This window comes from Phocoena sinus, chromosome 8 (assembly GCF_008692025.1).
Source record: "Phocoena sinus isolate mPhoSin1 chromosome 8, mPhoSin1.pri, whole genome shotgun sequence".
Lineage (NCBI taxonomy): Eukaryota > Metazoa > Chordata > Mammalia > Artiodactyla > Phocoenidae > Phocoena > Phocoena sinus.
Window position 1 is genome coordinate 60,740,699 of NC_045770.1, and position 20,740 is coordinate 60,761,438.

The 20,740-nt window shown below is 40.6% G+C and overlaps 3 protein-coding genes across 3 annotated transcripts; all 3 read left to right on the forward strand.

The window, feature by feature from the left end:
• Nucleotides 1-2,651: 2,651 nt before the first annotated feature.
• Nucleotides 2,652-3,236, forward strand: LOC116758585 (RNA polymerase II subunit A C-terminal domain phosphatase SSU72-like). Its single transcript, XM_032641540.1, has one exon. It carries the CDS (start codon nt 2,652-2,654, stop codon nt 3,234-3,236), a length of 585 nt encoding a protein of 194 aa, XP_032497431.1.
• A 1,905-nt stretch (nt 3,237-5,141) lies between these two features.
• LOC116758617 (RNA polymerase II subunit A C-terminal domain phosphatase SSU72-like) lies at nt 5,142-5,726 on the forward strand. Its single transcript, XM_032641594.1, is given in 1 exon segment — nt 5,142-5,726. A coding segment is annotated over 1 exon segment (585 nt).
• Nucleotides 5,727-8,956: 3,230 nt separating this feature from the next.
• On the forward strand, nt 8,957-14,310 carry LOC116758327 (olfactory receptor 52B4-like). The gene is given in 4 exon segments (XM_032641154.1): nt 8,957-8,969; nt 13,170-13,274; nt 13,515-13,562; nt 13,565-14,310. Coding segments are annotated over 4 exon segments (912 nt in total).
• Nucleotides 14,311-20,740: the final 6,430 nt, after the last annotated feature.

The window sequence follows — 20,740 nt, forward strand, 5'->3', positions numbered from 1 at the left end:
TTTATTTTATCTTTTTACACTATTCTTTACTATTTAATTGAAGTATAGTTGATATATAATATTACATTAGTAATATTGTATATCAATATACAAAATGGGTACAGCAAGGTAATTCAAAATTTTATAGATTATACTCCATTTAAAGTTATTACAAGATAATGTCTGTATTTCCCTGTGCTGTACAATATATCCTTGTTGCTTATCTATTTTATACCTAGTAGTTTGTGCCTCTTTATATATATATATATTAATATATATATATTTAATTGAAGTATAGTTGATTTACGATGTTGTGTTAGTTTCAGTTGTACAGCACAGTGATTCAGGTGTATATAAGTGTATATATATGTACACATACATATATATACACACATATATATACATATATATATTCTTCCTCACATTCTTTTCCCTTATAGGTTATTATAAAATTATGAGAATAGTCCCCTGTGCTATACAGTAGGTCTCTCTTTTTTTTTTTTGGCGGTAAGCGGGCCTCTCACTGCTGTGGTGTCTCCCGTTGACGGGCCCAGCCGCTCCGCGGCATGTGGGATCCTCCCAGACTGGGGCGCGAACCCGTGTCCCCTGCATCGGCAGGCGGACTCTCAACCACTGCGCCACCAGGGAAGCCCTCTCTTCTACTCTTGAAACAGTGCTTTTTACAACTTCCCAGGGACTTCCAAGGTCCAGTCAAGTTGCAGAAACCTCTGCCTCAAGGCAGGTGCTCTTAAGCCTTGGTGTAATACACAATCATATGAGTGTTTCTAAAAAAGACATATCTATGGGCTCCACTCCCAGAGATACTGATTGGGTGATCTGGGGTCAAAATTTGCATTACCACATTCCCAATTGATGTTGACGCTTCTGGTTTGGGGATTCCACCATGAGACTGAGTGTAAAAGACATCAGAAACCTGGTAGAGGCCACTGGAGTCTTTCGAGAATTATCATGAATTTAAGAAAATCAAAAGGAGGATGTGTGGTGTTCTTGTAACTCCTGAAACACTATCAACAGGGATGTTTTCCAGAAGTCACTTTTTACACTGGTGAATCATTTTATGATTTTATGGACAAAACTATGTGTGCCTTCCTCTGACTTAACACAGTTACATTTGTAGAGTATCAATTGTATGAAAGAAATATGCAAAAACACTTTTAATTTTACATATAACTGAATTAAGTGTAAGCATGGAAATTTCAAACACATTTTCCACATGCATGTTCGCAGGTCACTGGAGTGGTTGGTGACAAGCTTGGGAATAGTCTAGGTGTTTTGTCTAATATCAATAGTAGTCCCATACACAGATGAACAAACAGGGCTAACTAGAGATTTCAAAACGCTCCCAGTGGGTAACCATACCTTTGCAAAGAATTAGATTTTCAGTTCATTTAATCACCTGATTTTTCTGATGACTGGATTGAGTTCTCTGGTTAGAGCCCACTATCCAAACCCAGTCAATCAAGAGTTAACCCAATCAATCAATCAAGAGTTCTCCAGGCACCAAGGGTGGGTGGTGACTTAATATAAGCCTGGTCTCTGTTCTTTGACAGTACACTAGTTGGAAGAGCTGGATGGAGGCAGTCTTCTCCCTGGCTTCAGAGTCCCCTCAATCTCCAGCCGTCTGGCTGGAGTCCCAAGTGGCGACCACCATGCCCTCCTCCTCGCTCTGAGTGGCTATGGTCTGTATGAGTAACATGAACAGGAGCGTGGAAGCCCACAGCATCCTCATGAAGAAAGGGTTCAGTGTCAAATCTTTTGGAGCCGGATCCCGTGTGAGGCTCCCAGGACCCACAGGCAACCTCTATGTCCTTTGCTCAGTCAACTGTGCAAACTAACAAAAGGAATGGAACTATAAATGACTATTTCAGTATAGAATGGTCGGACAGAGCCGTACTTGAAGACATGGGGGAGCTGGTGGAGGCTGCTCCAGTCCCTGGAGAATCATCATGAATTCAAGAAAATCAGTAGGAGGATGTGTAGTGTTCTTGTAACTCCTGAAACACTGTCAGCAGGGATGTTTTCCAGGAGTCGCTTTTTACACTGGTGAATCATTTTATTACTTTATGGGCAAAACTATAGGAATCCTCCTGAGATTTGACACAATTACACTTTTAGAATATCAGCTGATGAAAGGAATATGAAACAACCCTTGTAATTTTATGTAAAATTGACTGAAGTGTGAGCTTGGAAGTTTCAAACACGTTTTTCACAGGCATGTTCTCAAGTCACTGCAGGGGCTGGTGACAAGTTTTGGAGGAGTCTAGGTAATTTGCCTAATATCAATCGTAGCCCCATCCACAGGTGCACCAACAGGGCTAAGTGGAGATTTCAAGACACACCCACGGGGTAAGCATACCCTTGTGGAGATTTAGACGTTCAGGTGATTTAACGACTGGATGGTTCTGATGACTGGATTGGGTTCTCTGGTCAGAGCCCACTATCCAAACCCAATCACTCAAGAGCTAAGCCAATCATCAATCAAGAATTCTCCTCCCACTGTGGGGAGGTGACTCCATATAAACCCGGTTTCCGTTGTTTGACAGTAACACAGGTTGGGAGAGCTGGACCCAGCCGGTTATCCTTCTGGCTTCAGAGTTCCCTCGGCCCCTGAAGTCCACTCATCTGGCTGGGAGTCCCAAGGAGCTGCCATCATGCCCTCCTCTCCACTCAGGGTGGCTGTGGTCTGTATGAGTAACATGAACAGGAGCATGGAAGCCCACAGCATCCTCATGAAGAAAGGGTTCAATGTCAAGTCTTTTGGAGTCGGATCCTGTGTGAGGCTCCCAGGACGTGCAGGTAACCTCCCCGTGGTTTATGATTTTTCCACCACGTATGAGCAAATGAGCAAGGACCTTCTCTGCAAAGATGGAGAACGCTATAGAAGCAATGGTGTCTTACACGTCTTGGGAAGAAATGAGAGAATCAAGCCTCACCCGGAAAGATTTCAAGAGTGCAGGGATCCCTTTGATGTCATCTTCACATGTCAGGAGGGCGTCTATGACAGGGTGGTGGCAGATCTGTGCACCCGAGAGCAGGAGACCTGTCAGCCTGTTCACGTGATCAACGTGGACATAAACGACACCCTGGAGGACGCCACTCTTGGATCTCTGATCATCTGTGAGCTCTGCCAAGGTCTCCAGCAGGCAGATGACATGGAAAGCAGTCTGGCTGAGCTTCTCCTGGCAGCAGAGGGGAAAACAGGAAGGAGCTTTCTGCACACGGTCTGCTTCTACTGAAGATCTTGGCTGGTTTGAACTCCTTCCTCGGTAAGAACTTGTGCTTGGACTTTTGGGCTAGTTGGTATTTTCTGTAAGAAGCGTATTCAAAACTCTTTCTGCTAAAGGACATGTGTATGATTTTTTTTTCAGAGACACCCCAGCCAGGGAAGGAAGTGGGAGAAAAGCATTTTATGGGAATGGAACATGGACCACCACTGGGCATAAAACCCTTCCAACACTGGGGACAGCATTCGAGGTACTTTCCTTGGAAGAGACAATTCAGTGCTCACATTGTTCCGTGAGGAAGTGAACATCAAGGAACTCCACTTCCAGATGAGCAAACCATGGCCGATCCTCCGAGTCTCCCCCCTTCACCTTCTTCACATTATATGGCACCAGTTTGTGTACTAGTCTTCAAGGTGGGCTTAAAAAGTATTTCTCAATTCTTCTGAAACATGGTCCTCCCCTCTGGTCTTGATTATAGTTTGAGCCCGAGATCTTGCTCTTCGCCGTGTGTTAGAATGTTTCAGGTCTGGGTCACTGACGCTAATAAAAAAATTTCACGCTGTATGTAAGTTCTGAGTACATTTTCATTTATGCCTGGTTTTTCCTACAATGACTTTTCTCTTACGAACATCCTGCTTCCCTTGTGCTCTTGAAGCCCTGCTTGGAATGAATTCCCAGGGACTTCCAAGGTACAGCCAAGCTCAGGACCCTCTGCTTTGAGACAGCTGCTCTCATGCTTTGGTGCACATCACAATCACCTGAAGGGCTTCGTACATCCCAGATCTCCAGGCTCGACTCCCAGAGTTTCTGATTTGGTGGTCTGGGGTCCAAATTTTGCCTTTGTCTCACATTCCAGGTTGATGTTAAGGCCCTGGGTCTTGGATTCACGCTTGAGAAGACCGAGTGCATTTACTGAGGTAGGACTCTTTGCAGTGTGACAATCACTATAATTGACAGAGGCACAGGGACATAAAACCTGTGGCTTTCTAAATGGATGTTCATCCTGTACCATTTTGAAGTGACAGGACTGTCTCTCCTTCCTGTTTTGTGTCCCGTTCATGAGTTTTACCTCTATGACCTTTGCTCAGTCAACTGTGCAAAGTAACAAAAGGAATGGAGCTAAAAATGACTATTTCAGTATAGAATGGTCTGACAGAGCCGTACTTGAAGACATGGGAGAGCCGGTGGAGGCTGCTCCAGTCCCTGGAGAATCATCATGAATTCAAGAAAATCAATAGGAGGATGTGTAGTGTTCTTGTAACTCCTGAAACACTGTCAGCAGGGATGTTTTCCAGGAGTCGTTTTTTACACTGGTGAATCATTTTATTACTTTATGGGCAAAACTGTAGGAATCCTCCTGAGATTTGACACAATTACACTTCTAGAGTATCAGCTGATGAAAGGAATATGAAACAACCCTTGTAATTTTATGTAAAATTGACTGAAGTGTGAGCTTGGAAGTTTCAAACACGTTTTTCACAGGCATGTTCTCAAGTCACTGCAGGGGCTGGTGACAAGTTTTGGAGGAGTCTAGGTAATTTGCCTAATATCAATCGTAGCCCCATCCACAGGTGCACCAACAGGGCTAAGTGGAGATTTCAAGACACACCCACGGGGTAAGCATACCCTTGTGGAGATTTAGACGTTCAGGTGATTTAACGACTGGATGGTTCTGATGACTGGATTGGGTTCTCTGGTCAGAGTCCACTATCCAAACCCAATCAAGAGCTAAGCCAATCATCAATCAAGAATTCTCCTCCCACTGTGGGGAGGTGACTCCATGTAAACCCGGTTTCTGTTCTTTGACACTAACACAGGTTGGGAGAGCTGGACCCAGCCGGTCAACCTCCTGGCTTCAGAGTTCCCTCGGCCCCTGAATTCCACTCGTCTGGCTGGGAGTCCCAAGGAGCCGCCATAATGCCCTCCTCTCCGCTCAGGGTGGCTGTGGTCTGTATGCGTAACGTAAACAGGAGAATGGAAGCCCACAGCATCCTCAGGAAGAAAAGTTTCAGTGTCAGGTCTTTTGGAATGGGATCCCTCGTAAGGTTCCCAAGACTGGTGCCCAAGGAACCAGTGGCTTATGACTTTTCAACTTCATGTAATATGATGCACAAGGACCTTTCCTGTTAAGACTGAAAATACTACAAAGGGAATGGAGTCTTACACATCTTGAAAAGAAATGACAGAATCAAGCCTCACCCAGAAAGATTTCAAGAGTGCAGAGATCCCTTCGATGTCATCTTCACCTGTGCGGAGAGAATCTATAACAGGGTTGTGGCAGATATGTGTGCCAGAGATCAGGAGACCTGGCAGCCTGTGCACGTGATCAACGTGGACATAGAGGACACCCTGGAATTAGCCACCCTTGGATCTCTGATCATCTGTGAGCTCTGCCAAGGTCTCCAGCAGGCGGAAGACATGGAAGGCAGTCTGGCTGAGTTGCTCCAGGCAGATAAGGAGAAAACAGGAGGGAACTTTCTTCACACAGTCTGCTTCTACTGAAGATCTTGGCTGATTTCAGCTCCTTTGCAGATGAGAACTTGTGCCTGGACTTTTGGGCTAGTGGTATCTTCTGTGAGAAGTGTCCTCAAAGCCCTTTCCACTAAAGGCTATCTCTATGATTTTTTTCAAGTACCCTTCTTTTCAACCCAGGGAAGGAAGTGGAGGAGAATATATTTCATGGGAAACGGAACATGGACTGCCAGTCGGCATCCAAAGCCTTCCAATTTGAGGGACACTTGTGTGGGTACTTGACTCAGAAGAAAGAATTCATGCCTCTCTCTCGCTTTGTCACAGCCCACCCTTCCCCCTCTCCATATCCTCAAGTCCGTTCTCTAGTAGGTCTGTGTCTTTATTCCTGTCTTACCCCTAGGCTCTTCATGACATTTTTTTTCTTAATTTCCATATATATGTGTTAGGATACGGTATTTGTCTTTCTCTTTCTGAATTACTCCACTCTGTATGACAGACTCTAGGTCTATCCACCTCATTACAAATAGCTCAATTTCGTTTCCTTTTATGGCTGAGTAATATTCCATTGTATATATGTGCCACATCTTCTTTATCCATTCATCTGAAGATGGGCACTTAGGTTGTTTCCATCTCTGGACTATTGTAAATAGAGCTGCAATGAACATTTTGGTACATGACTCTTTTTGAACTATGGTTTTCTCAGGGTATATGCCCAGTAGTGGGATTGCTGGCTCATATGGTAGTTCTATTTGTAGTTTTTTAAGGAACCTCCATACTGTTCTCCATAGTGGCTGTACCAATTCACATTCCCACCAGCAGTGCAAGAGGGTTCCCTTTTCTTCACACCCTCTCCAGCATTTATTGTTTCTAGATTTTTTGATGATGGCCATTCTGACTGGTGTGAGATGATGTCTCATTGTAGTTTTGATTTGCATTTCTCTAATGAGAGGCATGGACATATATACACTACCAAACGTAAGGTAGATAGCTAGTGGGAAGCAGCCGCATAGCACAGGGAGGTCAGCTCCGTGCTTTGTGACCGCCTGGAGGGGCGGGATAGGGAGAGTAGGAGGGAGGGAGATGCAAGAGGGAAGAGATATGGGAACATATGTATATGTATAACTGATTCACTTTGTTATAAAGCAGAAACTAACACACCATTGTAAAGCAATTATACCCCAATAAAGATGTTAAAAAAAAAGAAGAAGAAAGAATTCAGTGCTCACACGGCTCTGCAAGGAAGTTAACCTCAAGGACTCCGTTTTCCTGATGAACAAACCACAGCTTATAATCGAGTGCTGGACAAGTGATGTAATGAAGGATGCTCTGGAAAAAAAAAACCATTGTGTATTCCATCCATTTATATCAATTTCCTTTTGTCCTTTTGGCGAGGTGTATGTTAATATTTTTTTTTTCGTGAGATAAAATTATATTAAATGTTTGAACTTTGAAATATTTTTATTTTTAGATTGTATGTCTTTTACTAATGCCAACTGTATTAGAAACTCAGGGTAGATAATGGGTGGCATTTATTACTAAAATCCTGGTATGATCTGTTTAATTAAATAGCTCATTAAATGAAATAAAACCTCTAATTTAAAGATAAGGTGTCTTTTCATTTGTGATAGGGGATGCATATTACAAACGGATCCCCTTGGCTTCTTATTGTTCAAGCTATTTGAATTCCATGGAGAAACGCATTCTTTCCTAAGGAGGATTTTCTTTATGCTTAAAACATTCATCATTTTGAGTTTTGTGCTCCTCTGAAAGTGGATCCTTACTATTGGGAAGTAAAACAGTCTTGGTTCTAATCAGCAGTGGCGCCAAGTCCCGTGCGACGTGCAGGAGAAAATAAAGGAGAAGTAGTTGGGTTGGTTGAATTAGGTTACTTGCTATGTCACAAAGTAGATGTCGACTTTCTTTACAGAGTGTAGGCACATTGGAGCAAGGTTGGACCTGTTGGGACTAGCTTGTACAGTAATTTCTGAGGATAAGAGTGGACCCAGTTGTAGGGTGGTGGCTCTGGAGAGGTGGAGTAGATATGGGACCAGAGAGATATTGGAGTTGAAATTACAGGACTTGCTGAAGAGCAGAGAGAGGGAGGAACTTAGAAGCACTCTCAATTTTCTGGTTTTCACCATAGGTGACCAGGTGCACGTACATTCATGTGGCAGTGCTGTGGTAGGGCGGTGAGGGTTTCTTTCCTGGTAGATTCAGTACCCTTTATGATCATTCTGTCCTCTGATGGTTGGTAGAGGGTCAGGATAGGTGCCAGGAGGGGATAATCCATTGAGGCTATCATTTCATGTGATGGGAACACCAAATTGAAGTAGATTTTTAGGTAGTTTTGGGTGTTCTGAAGATAGAAATGTTTTGTCCAGTTGGTATTATTTTTGCTGGAAAATTCATTTTGAAGAAAATTTAGTATGTTGCTAATTGAGTTCCTATCTGTTTGGGCAAGTCAAGGAAAATATGACACGAGTAAAATGTTGCAGGTGCCAAAATGGAGTGATTACAGTGATGAATTACAAAATATAAAGTGTATATAAAATAGATAACTAATAAGGACCTACTCTATAGCACAAGGAACTCTTTTCAACTCTGTAATGAGCTATATGGGAAAAGAATCTAAAAAAGAGTGGATTTATATATATATAACTGATTCACTTTGTCATACAGTAGAAACGAATACAACATTGTAAATCAACTATATAGTCCAATAAAAATTAAAAATAATATATTTACTTAAAAAAACAAAATAAAAAGTGTATGTGAATAAGTGAAAAGGAATGGGACTGGATTAAACAGATGGTGGAACATTGTTTGTCTAAGAGTCCTTATAGGCCATAAACATATAAAAGAGATTGGAAAGTTAGAACTTTAATGTTGATGAATTTACTGTTTCAATTTTGATCTAGTGGTAGAGTTCTTGATGGAACTGTAGAAGTTGGTGTCTCTTGTAGAGTTAGAAAAATGCAGTTGAGGGACTTCCCAGGTAGCCCAGTGGTTGGGACTTCACATTCCAAGGTAGGGGGTGGGGGTTCGATCCCTGGTCAGGGAGCTAAGATCCCACATGCCTTGCAGGAAAAAAGCCAAAAAATAAAACAGAAGCAAGATTGTAACCAATTCAGTAAAGACTTTTAAAAAAATTGTCCACATCACAAAAATCTTTAAAAAAAAGATGCAGTTGAGGAAGACGCCAAAACCCTGAACATTGTTGGCATTAAGTGGGTAAATTTTGGTTGCTGGAGTTGGTAAGAATGAGAGCAGAAGGTGAGTTAAACGTCACCTGGGAGGCTGCCTGGGCCCATGTTTCCTCCCGAACCCGTGCAGCACCGGAGACAGATTAGAAGGGGTGATTGGAACCTAGAGATTATTTACGTGGAGCTGTAGATGTTACCCACAGTGTTTAGCCAGGACTGCAAACTGCTGGCTATCTTCGGGTCTTACTCGTGGTGAGTGCAGTCCCAGGATGCCGAATCCTGATCTTCATCATTGGACAATCCTTTTACCAGTATCTTAGGATGCTCTTCATTGTGGCAAGTTCTTTCCAGCTTCAGATCCATCAATATTGAGTCAGAATTTGGACCAGAAAGCTGCTAAATTCTCTGTGGTTCTCCGTGTGCTACATTAAAAAAAATCATTGGGTGGGGAGGATGGGGCTAGATCACGTGTTAGTTAAATATGGTGGGAGAATAGTTGCCATGTGGTCTGAACACCACTGGTGTTGGTAGTTTTGCTAAATGGAGGGGAAGTTATGCTTGTAAGTTGTAATTGTAGCTAACAGTAATATCGTTCTGTCTAACCATGAGGAATGGGAAATAAAGATTTAGATGTGCTGCTGGAAATACAGCAGTTTCTTGAGTAGACAGACATGGTTCCAGTTAAGACACAGAGGCAAATGGAATATTTAGAAGGTTGTTGAAGATGAAATGGCAGCATTTAGATGCAAATTGCTGTAAGATATGAATATACATGTAACTAGAAAAGTTAGGTATGCCAAGATGGCTTTGTGACTGTGACTGGGCACATGGACACAGCTGCAGGTGTGTCTGATCGTTTTATTTCTTAACCTGGGTGATGTTTGCCTTATAAGAATCTGTTAGGCCATTCATTTGTTTTGTTTTGTTTTCTGTATTTGTGTGTTTACAATAACAATTTTAAAAAGTCCAAAAACGACAGAAATACTTTATAATTCAAGAAACAATATCGTCACAATATAAGTGTGTCAGTAGCTTCATTTGTAATCATTTTATTTCAATTCCCTCACTTCCCAAGTCCAATCTACCCTGATGTTGCTTCTTGATTATATATTCACCTTCTGACTGTTGTTCCTACTTTCACTTCACTGTAAATCCACTGGGCAGAGGATATAATACTTCCACCTCACTCCATTGGCCAAAGCAAGTCATGAGGCCATTACAGATGCAAGGGAGTGGATAATAGACTGTAGCTCATGATGGAGGAGTTGTCTTGTGTGGACAGCAGAGGGAAGAATTATTGCCATCCATTTGTGCAGATAGTCCCACTCGACACACTGTCAGACTGACAAATGTTCAATGACTTGACAATATAGTCTACAGGCAAGTCTGTGAGGAAGAAGTTACTTTCATACATTGCTGTTAGTAATGAAAGAAGTGTAGCCTCTCAAAGGGAATCTATCCACATAGGACAAAACTACAAATGTATTTAGCCCTTGACCAAGGTAACCCTACTTGTGGAAATAGACCATCAGATCTTTCAGTAGAATTATCCAACTGGAGAAGAGACAGAAAATACAGAAAAATCAAGAGACTTTCAAATACTGATGCAACAATGTCAAAAGGTCTAACATATGTGTTGTTGTTGGGATGTCGAAATGAAATGAGAGAAGGGGGACAGAAAAATGTTTTGTAAGAAATAATTGCTGAATATATCCAAATGTGGTAAAAACAATAAGTTTACAGATCCAAAAATCTCTGAGAACTTCAAGGACTTTAAAAACAAAGAAAGTTATGAAGCTACCTCTACAGATCAAACTGAAAATTAAGATAAAGTGAACAATCTTGAATGCAGTTAAAGGAGTTAGTTAGGCAAATGAAATAGAGACATGTCTAAGGCATCAAGACTCACACGTCTCCTACTAACTGCTAAGCTCGTACAATTCTATACCCTTAGACAACAGAGGTAAACATCAGTATTCATGACTCTGGAATTTGAAACTCATGTGAATTTCATTAATTGTTTTCATGAAGAAAAAAACTTTAAAAACCATGAGTCCATATTAATTGTAAGTATTTACATTCCTGTTGCATTACAATAGGCCTAAAGCAAGGCTGGTTTACATGGTAGATGATTTATGTGTCAGATTATCTGGAGATGAAAAAGAGAGAAAAGGAGCAGGAGGAAGTGAGGAAGATGTGAAGTGGTCTTAGAGACCCAGCCCATTTAGGAAGAAGGTGAGGCTCTTGGAGACAGTTCTGTCCCTGGAGCCCTGGTGTAAGTGCTTTCCCTCAAGGGCTCTAGTGACAGAGGATAAACAGCCCAAATCCTGCAACAAGGTAAATTTCATCTCCAATTGAACGGCTGTTCCTGAAGACTCAGTCTAATGCTGATAAATTAATTATACACCTGCAGATGGGGTTGGTTCAAGGATGAAGGTAAGTGCTGGGCAGGTGTTATGTCCCAGACAGGCCAGAGGGTACAGGACACTTGGAGGCTGTTAATATGTGTGGAATGATAGTGACCAGAGACACAAATCTGGTTGGTTCTAGCAGAAGTGGACGGTGAGTCTGGGGAGGGAGGTGAGAATACATGGTCTATCTGATGTTCCTGAAAGTTAGTAAATAGAGTCATCATCCAAAAAATAACTGGTGCCCAATAAGTGGACCGGGCATTAGAAGATGGAGATGCTGACTTAGACTGCAGATATGTCTTGGCAAATATGAGAGGAGCCCTGAGAATGTCTGGGATCTGTGCTGGGGTTCCTAAAGCAGGGTGTGGAAAGAGGAGACCTCTAGGCCCTCTTAGGCAGATGTGAGAAGAAAACATGAGACAGGAGACATTTGAAAGGGGATTTCTAGGATGAACATGTCTTACACCAAAGTCGCTCTATCAGGAGACCAAACAGGCAAATACCCCTGAGTTCCCTGGCTTCCATTTTTCAGTGAAAACCCAGCCCCCAAAACAAACAGCACTTCCCTTTTACTCCTTTTCTCCAAACACACACCCAGCCTCAGCTTCTATCATCTCCCTTCTCAAGCCCCTCTCTGTGTTGAATTATGTCTTTCTGGCTTTTTCCTTCTCACAGAGCAGCCCTATACTCTCCAGAGACAGTTCACTGTATCAAGGCCAGTGACTAGACTCTTGACCAGTAATTGTAATTGTAGAACAGTTTCTTCCATCACTGGGAGGATGGTTATAGGAGCTGATTTTCCTCCGCTCAAAGAAGAAACAGAGGCACCAAGAGAGGTAACCTGGGATGGAAGATAAACAATTAATTAGCCTAAGACATAACTTATACTGAGATAGATATTCTGAGATACCTGTCAACAGAAAGAATCAACATTTATCTCCAATATTCTAAAACCACCTGCTTAAAGTTTGCTTCACTCTCAAACTTAAGGCCCTAGGATCCTGGAAGTTTCCCATTTTTTTCTGCATCTGGATTAATGAATGAATGAATGTACACTAAGAACCAAATGACAATGTTTCTGCCTGCAGAAAAATTTTCCAATGTCATCCCCATCCCCTTCCAGCACTGATGCCTTATTTTCCAATTTCAGTCATTTCTAAACATAGTTGCTAAGATGTGGGCATGAGCAGTGTGTCACCTCAGGCACTCAGGCCCTGTCAGTGTTATTCCTTAACCTTTGTCTACTGAATCCCTTCACAAGTGTGCAAATTGTATGTGGTGAATTCAGAGAGATTTTAAATCTCATTTCCATCAGTTAGGCTAAATCTGCCTGTATGACCCCACACGCTGCTTTCTTCAGTATTCCCTGTGCATAGCCGCCTGGATCTGAATGAACACTGTTCATAAATGGTATACTTCAATTTGAATACCTATGTTTTCCATATTACTTCGTTCTCTTTTCATTCTCTTTATGATAAACCATCCACCACAAGGTGAAGTTCAAGTTTATATTCAAGAAACCTCTTGTTACAGCCTTCACAGGTACATATAATGATTTCCTTTGAATAGTCATAAGCCTCTGTTGGTAGGAGAAATATATACAATGATATGTTTTGTTTGATTATCTGGAGATATGCATAACTTTTAATTAGACTGTCACTCATTGAAGCAGAGAACATACCCTATTGACTTTTTATGTTTCTTATTATTTGCATGTTTAAAGAAGATGGAGAATGTGAGATATGCCAAAAGAATATTCCAGGAAAGTCTGGATTTTTCATCTCTGTGAGTATGAGGTGTTGTCTCTGGTGGTTTCCATGGGTATGTTTCCTTAAACTACACTGGTGTCGGTCACACAGTCTTCCACTTGCTGGACATCCCTGGCCTAGAGGACCAGCACGTGTGGATTTCCATCCCTTTCTTCTTTTCGTACGTCATTGCCCTATCTGGGAACAGCCTTCTTTTTTTTTTTTTTTTTTTTTTTTTTTTTTTTTTTTTTTTTGCGGTACGCGGGCCTCTCACTGTCGTGGCCTCTCCCCTTGCGGAGCACAGGCTCCGGACGCGCAGGCTCAGCAGCCATGGCTCACGCGCCCAGCCGCTCCGCGGCATGTGGGATCTTCCCGGACCGGGGCACGAACTCGTGTCCCCTGCATCGGCAGGCGGACTCTCAACCACTGCGCCACCAGGGAAGCCCAGCCTTCTTATATTCATTATTGTGACAAAGCACAGCCCCCATGAACCCATGTACCTCTTCCATGCATGCTGGCTGGGGCAGACTTTGTCCTCTCCATATGCGTAGTACCTCAGGCCTTGGCCATCTTCTGGTTCTGTGCTGGGGACATCTCCTTGAATCGCTGCATCACACATTTCTTCATTACACACAGCACTTTCATGTCTGAGTCAGGGACCTTGCTGGTGTGGCATTTGACTGCTACATTGCCATATGCTTCTACCCACTACCCACTTCTTACACACACACTGATTGGGAAAATTGGTGTTACCATCTTTCTGAGAAGTTATTGCATGATTTTCCCCATGATATTTCTTCTGAAAAGATTGACTTTATGCCAAAGTAATATAATTCCAGACACCTGTTGTGAACACATTGGCTTGGCCAAATATGCTTGTAATGACATACGAGTAAACATGTGATATGGACTCTTTGTTATAATGTCAACAGTGGTCTTAGATGTCCTATTAATTTTCGTTTCCTACACGCTTATTCTCCATGCTGTCTTCCACGTGCCTTCCCAAGATGCTTGTCACAAGGCTCTCAACATGTGTGGCTCTCATGTCTGCATCATCATCCTCTTTTATGGGCCTGCGATCATCACAACGCTTACTCAGCAGTTTGGAAGCCAGGTTCCACCTCATATCCACATCTTGTTGGATAATGTGTGAATTCTGGCTCCACCTATGCTGAATCCCATCACTTATGGGATCAAGATCGAGCAAATTCGAGAGCAGGTAGCTCACATATTTTTTCCAATGCAGAAATAACTTTGGAGGAGGAACAGTGTTTTCAACATCTCTAGCTATCCATGATGTGAACTATGGAACTGGTGGATATAAATGCTAGTGGTAAACTAACACACTTGGTAATAGTTTAGTGAATTGTTTCTGTAGAATGTTCACCAGGTAGGTACTGAACTTCCAGTTTCTACTGTCAAAGCAGTACAGTGAGCAGTGTCGTGTTTGACTGAGTAAGCTCCATCCTGCACAGAGTATGTGGCTAGAAATAGGACTTCCCAAAGTCTTACATCTTACATATCACTAACCTGATCTTTGGTAACAGAAGAAATGAGAACAATGCTCTGGTTTCACATTTTCTTCAATTATTCGTCACTGAGTTTCTCATCCTTTGAGACATCTTGTGGCATCCCTGAACTATCACATATAAACCTCCATTCCTTTATGTCTTTCTAGATAGCTAAGCGACTTTCTTAGAATCAGTGATTCTTAGGGTTTCAGGTATTTTTATTACACTATAATTTATATCCTATCACATATATGTCAGAGTACAGGAATGTAAATGAATTGCTTGAATCACATTTTCAAAACCTGTTGGGAGACTGGGGCTGATCCCTTGTGTAATGGGAAAATGCTAATGTGGTATTTGATGGATGCTATGTACCAGGAGAATGTTGAAGAATGGGAAGTCCCTCCATCTTCACATAAGACCATGATCTTCAGTGATCTCATCAGCTGGGCAGTCAAGGACTGTTTTTTGGCCTCCTTTAATGCAGTACTTCCTAGATCAATTTCCAAGGAATCTGCACTTCCATTGACCCGCCAGCTCATTAACTCTTTACCTTTCCCAATTCATGTCATACTCCAGATATATCCATGCTTTGTCTTGGGATAACATCTCTTGACTTGTAGAAAATATTTTCTCCCAGGTTTATTGAGATATAGTTGCCATACAACATTGTGTAATTTAAGGTGTATATCTTGTTGTTCCTACACACTTAGTTTTTTACAGCATGATTGCCACAGTAGCATTAGTTAACACCTCCATCATTGAACAAAACTATCATTTCCTTTTTTTGTGCTGATCACATCTAAGATGTACAATGTTATCGACTTTCAAGTATATGACACAGTGTTGTTCACTCTAATCACCATGCTGTTGTTATCCTGAGAACTTAGTCCTCTTCTAACTGGTAGTTTGTACCCTTTGACCAACATCTCCTCCTTTCCCCCACCCCCAGACTCTGGCAACCACCTTTCTATTACCAATCTCTCTGAGCTCAACTTCTTTAGATTTCACATACAAGTGATATCACACAGTATTTATTTTTTCTCTGTCTAACCTATTTCACTTGACATAATGCCATCAAGTTCCATCTATGTTATCACAAATGGCAGGATTTATTTATTTTTTAATCTGGAATAATATTTCATGATATATATGCTGTATTTTCTTTATCTATCCATGCATCCATGTACACTTAGGTTGTTGCCATGCCTTAGCTATTGTAAATAATGCTGCAATAATAAACCTGGGGGTGCAGATGATTTTTGAGTCAGTATTTTCATTTCCTTCAGATAAATACCCAGAAGTGCAATTTGAGGATCACATGGTAGCTATATTTTTAATTTTTTGAGGAACCTCCATACCCTTTTCTGTAGTGGTTGCAACAATTTACATTCCCACCAACAGTGCACGGTGGTTCCCTTTTCTTCACATCCTCACTGACACTTGTTATTTCTTGTCTTTTTGATAATATCCATTGCAAAGGTGTGAGATGACATCTCCTTGTGGTTTTGACTTGTATTTCTCTGATGATTAATGATGCTGAGCTCCTTTTCATGTATCTGTTGGCCATCTGTATGTCTTCTTTGGAAAAATGTTTATTCAGATCCTCTGCTCATTTTAAAATCAGATAGTTTCAGTTTTTCCTATTGAGCTGTATGAGTTCTTCATATATTTTGGATATTAAGCCCTTACCATTGTTGAAGAATTCAATTAACAATCAAATTGAGAAGAAAAAGAGAATTTTTTTCAAGCCAAATTGAGGATTATAACCCGGGAGACAGACCCTCGGAATCTCTGAGAACTGTTCTGTCTCTTAGAAGTCGAACGTAGAGTACATTTTTGAGACAAAGGATCATACATCAAATGACATACTGACATTTTACATAAAGTTCACCAAAGATACATAGTCCAGATAAGCAGGTAAAAAGTGAACAGCAAGTCACCATGACCCCCTACAGAGTTGGAAAGAAGGCTGATATTTTAAGAAGTTACAGTGTTAGCTTCAGAAGAAAGGAAGAAACACATTGCTCTTTGTGATTGAGAAACAGTTCTCCCTTTGAGGAGATCTGTTTAATATGTAAGGCAGATGCACATTGCACATTAGGGAGGGAAGGAGGAAGCCCAGACAGACAGAGCAAAGAATCTTATGTTTAAATGTTCTTGTCCTGCCTTAAATATTTAAATGTTCTTGTCCTGCCTTAAAATATACATTTTATTTCATTACCAGATATACGATTTGCAAATATTTTTTTCCCAGTTGGTAGGTTGTCTTTCCATTTTGTTGATGGTTTCCTTTGCTGTTCAGAGGCTTTTTAGTTTTGTTTTTTTTTTTGGTTTTTTTTTTTTTTTTTTTTTCGGTACGCGGGCCTCTCACCGCTGCGGCCTCTCCCGTCGCGGAGCACAGGCTCAGTGGCCGTGGCCCACGGACCCAGCCGCCCCGCGGCACGCGGGATCCTCCCGGACCGGGGCACGAACCCGCGCCCCCCGCATCGGCAGGCGGACTCCCAACCCCTGCGCCACCAGGGAAGCCCCAGAGGCTTTTTAGTTTGATGTAATCTCACTTGTTTATTTTACTTTTGCCTTTGGTGTCAGTTTCAAGAAATTATCACCAAGACCAATGTCACATGGCTTACTGCCTATGTTTCCTTCTAGGTGTTTTAGAGTTTCAGGTCTTCTGTTCAAGTCTTTAATCCATTTTGAATTGATTTTTATGACTGGTATAAGAGAGGGGTCCAGTTTCACTCTTTTGCATGTGGCTATTGAGTTTTTCCAAGACCATTTGTTGAAGAGACTGTCCTTTCCCTATTGTATATGCTTGTCTTCTTTGTTGTAATTCAATTAACTTTATATGGATAGGTTGAGTACTTGGCTCTCTTTTCTGTTCCATTGATCTATGTGTCTGTGTTTATGCCAATACCATGTTTGATTACCATGGCTTTGTGATATAGTGTGAACTCAGGAAGCATGATGCCTCTAGCTTGCTCTTTTTCAAGATTGGTTTGGTTATTTGGGGTTTTTGTGGCTCCATACAAATTTTAGTATTGTTTTTCTGTATCTCTGAAAAATGCCATTGGAATTTTTATAGGGGTTGCATTGTATTTGTAGATTGCTTTGGGTAGTATGGTTCTTTCAACAACACGAGTTCTTCCAATCCATGACCACAAAATAATTTTCCATTTGTTTGTGTCTTCTTTAATTTCTTCCACCAATGTCTTATAGTTTTTAGGGTACAGGTCTTTCATTTCTTTGGTTAAATTTATTCCTAGGTAGTTTATTCATTTTATGTAATTGTAAATGGAATTGTGTGTTAATTTCTCTTTTGGATTGTTTGTTATTAATGTATAGATACAGAACTGTTTTTTGTGTATTGATTTGTATCCTGCAAGTTAGCTGAATTTGGGTTTTTTGCTAACAGTTTTTTGATTACTACTGAGTTTGAATATTTGTTGGATCGTTTTATTTCTTCTTGTGAGTTAAAGATAGCTATCATTTGTTAAGTGATTAGCAAATTGCAGCTCCATGCAATAAGCATGATACCGAGGAAACTGAAACTCTGCCAGGATCAATGGAAGAGGTAGGGACAAACCAATTTCTGTTTTATTTTTAAAGTCTGTTCTCTTGGGTCCTTTAACTTGTAAATGATCTGGCTCTTCCTGTCTTTGCTCATTTAACTCTTGAAAGCTCTATGTTGTTCTTTTCTATTTTCATTTATTTAAAAAAACAATAATTATATTTTCTCTATTATATTTAGTTTAACTATTTGTGCAGTATTTTAAAAAACTTTTTATTTTATATTGGAGTATAGCTGATTAACAAAGTTCTGATAATTTCAGTGCACAGCAAAGCGACTCAGTCATACATACACATATATCCATTCTCCCAGAAACTCCCCTCCCATCCAGGCTGCCAGATAACATTGAGCAGAGTTCCATGTGCTATACAGTAGGTCCTTGTTGGTTATCCATTTTAAATATAGCAGTGTGTACATGTCAATCACGAATTCCCTAACTATCCCTTCCCTCACGCTTCCCCCCAGTAACCATAAATTTGTTCTCTAAATCTGTGAGTCTGTTTCTGTTTTGTAAATAAATTCATCTGTATCATTTCTTTTTAGATTCCACATGTAAGCTATATCATACAACATTTCTCTTTCTCTGTCTGACTTGCTTCACTTAGTATGATAATCTCTAGGTCCATCCATGTTGCTGCAAATGGCATTATTTCATTCTCTTTAATGGCAAAGTAATACTCCATTAGTTAAAAAGAAAGACAAACATTAATAGCTATATTTGTGAAATATACTTTGTCTTTTTCATTGTTTAATGTTTGAAAATTCTTAAGCTATGATTTGAATGTTTTTACATCAATTTCTATTTTTAGTTTTTAAAACTTAAAAATGAAAGATTATTTAATCAATAGAGAATTTGAGTGAGGATTACATGGGATATTATACATAAAGTACTTGGAAAGGCATCTATAGACTTAGAGGTTTTATATATATATTTGCTGTCATTATGATTATGTTCATTCTTTTTTGTTTCATTGAAGTTTTATTTATTTCTTTATTTTATTGATTTACAATGTGCTAGTTTTCAGTGCATAGCAAAGTGACTCAGTTATGAGTGTATATGTATATATATTCTTTTTCATATTCATTTCCATTATGGTTTATTACAGGATATTGAATATAGTTCCCTGTGGTATAAAGTAGGACTTTGTTGTTTATCTATTTTAGTTTTAAATTATTATTTTAAAAAACTGATGTATAGTGGAATTACAATATTGTGTTAGTTTCTGGTGTACAGCATAGTGATTCAGATATATATATGTGTGTGTGTATATATATATATATAATCTTTTCCTTTTCTTTCTCATCAAAAGTATTAGAAGATATGCAATGTAGTTCCCTGTGCTATACAGTAGTCCACTGTTGTTTATCTATTTTCTATATAGTAGTTTGTATCTGCTAATCCTAATTTATCCCTCCTCCACCCCCTTTCCCCTTTGGTAACCATAAGCTTGTTTTCTATGGCTGTGAGACTGTTTTGTAAATGAGTTTACTGTTTTGTAAATGAGTTAATTTTTGTTATATTTTAGATTCCACATATAAGTGGTATTATATGCTATTTGTCTCTCTTTCTGACTTACTTCGCATAGTATGATAATCTGTGGGTCCATCCATGTTGCTGCAAATGTCATTATTTTGTCCTTTTTATGGTTGAGTAATATTCCATTGCATATAAGTACCACATCCTCCTAATCCATTCTTCTGTCAATGGACATTTAGGTTGCTTCCATGTCTGGCTATTATATTGCTTTTTTTTTTTTTTTTTTTCGGTAAGCGAGCCTCTCACTGTTGTGGCCTCTCCCGTTGCGGAGCACAGGCTCCGGACGCGCAGGCTCAGCGGCCATGGCTCACGGGCCCAGCCACCCCGCGGCATGTGGGATCTTCCCGGACCGGGGCACGAACCCGCGTCCCCTGCATCAGCAGGCGGACTCTCAACCACTGCGCCACCAGGGAAGCCCCTGGCTATTATAAATAGAGCTACAATGAACATTGGGGGTGCATGTATCTTTTCAAATTAGAGTTTCCTCCAGTATAGGCCCAGGAATGAAATTGCTGGATCATGTTGCAACTCTATTTTTAGTTTTTTGAGGAACCTCCATACAGTTTTCCATAGTTGCTGCACCAATTTACATTCCCACCCACAGTGTAGGAGGGTTCCCTTTTCTGCCCACCCTCTCCAGCATTTGTTATTTTTAAACATTTTAATGATGGCCATTCTGACTGGTGTGAAGTGATACCTCACTGCAGTTTTGATTTGTATTTCTCTAATTAGTGATGTCCAGCATCTTCTTATGTGCTTATTGGCCATCTGTATCTCTTCTTTGGAGAAATGTCTATTTAGGTCTTTGGCCCATCTTTTGATGGGCTGTTTTGTTATTGAGTTGTATGAGCTGTTTGTATACTTCGTAAAGTAAGCTTCTGTTGGTTACGGTTTGCGGATATTTTCTCCCTACAATTCTGTAGGTTGTCTTTTCATTTCATTAATGGTTTATTTGCCGTGCATGTTTAATTTTTTTTTTTTTCCAGTACGCAGGCCTCTTACTGTTGTGGCCTCTTCCATTGCGGAGCACAGGCTCTGGACATGCAGGCTCAGCGGCCATGGC

Bases quoted from the DNA above. Each gene is read 5' to 3' on its own strand.
- LOC116758585 (XM_032641540.1), top strand. From the start codon at position 2,652: ATGCCCTCCTCTCCACTCAGGGTGGCTGTGGTCTGTATGAGTAACATG.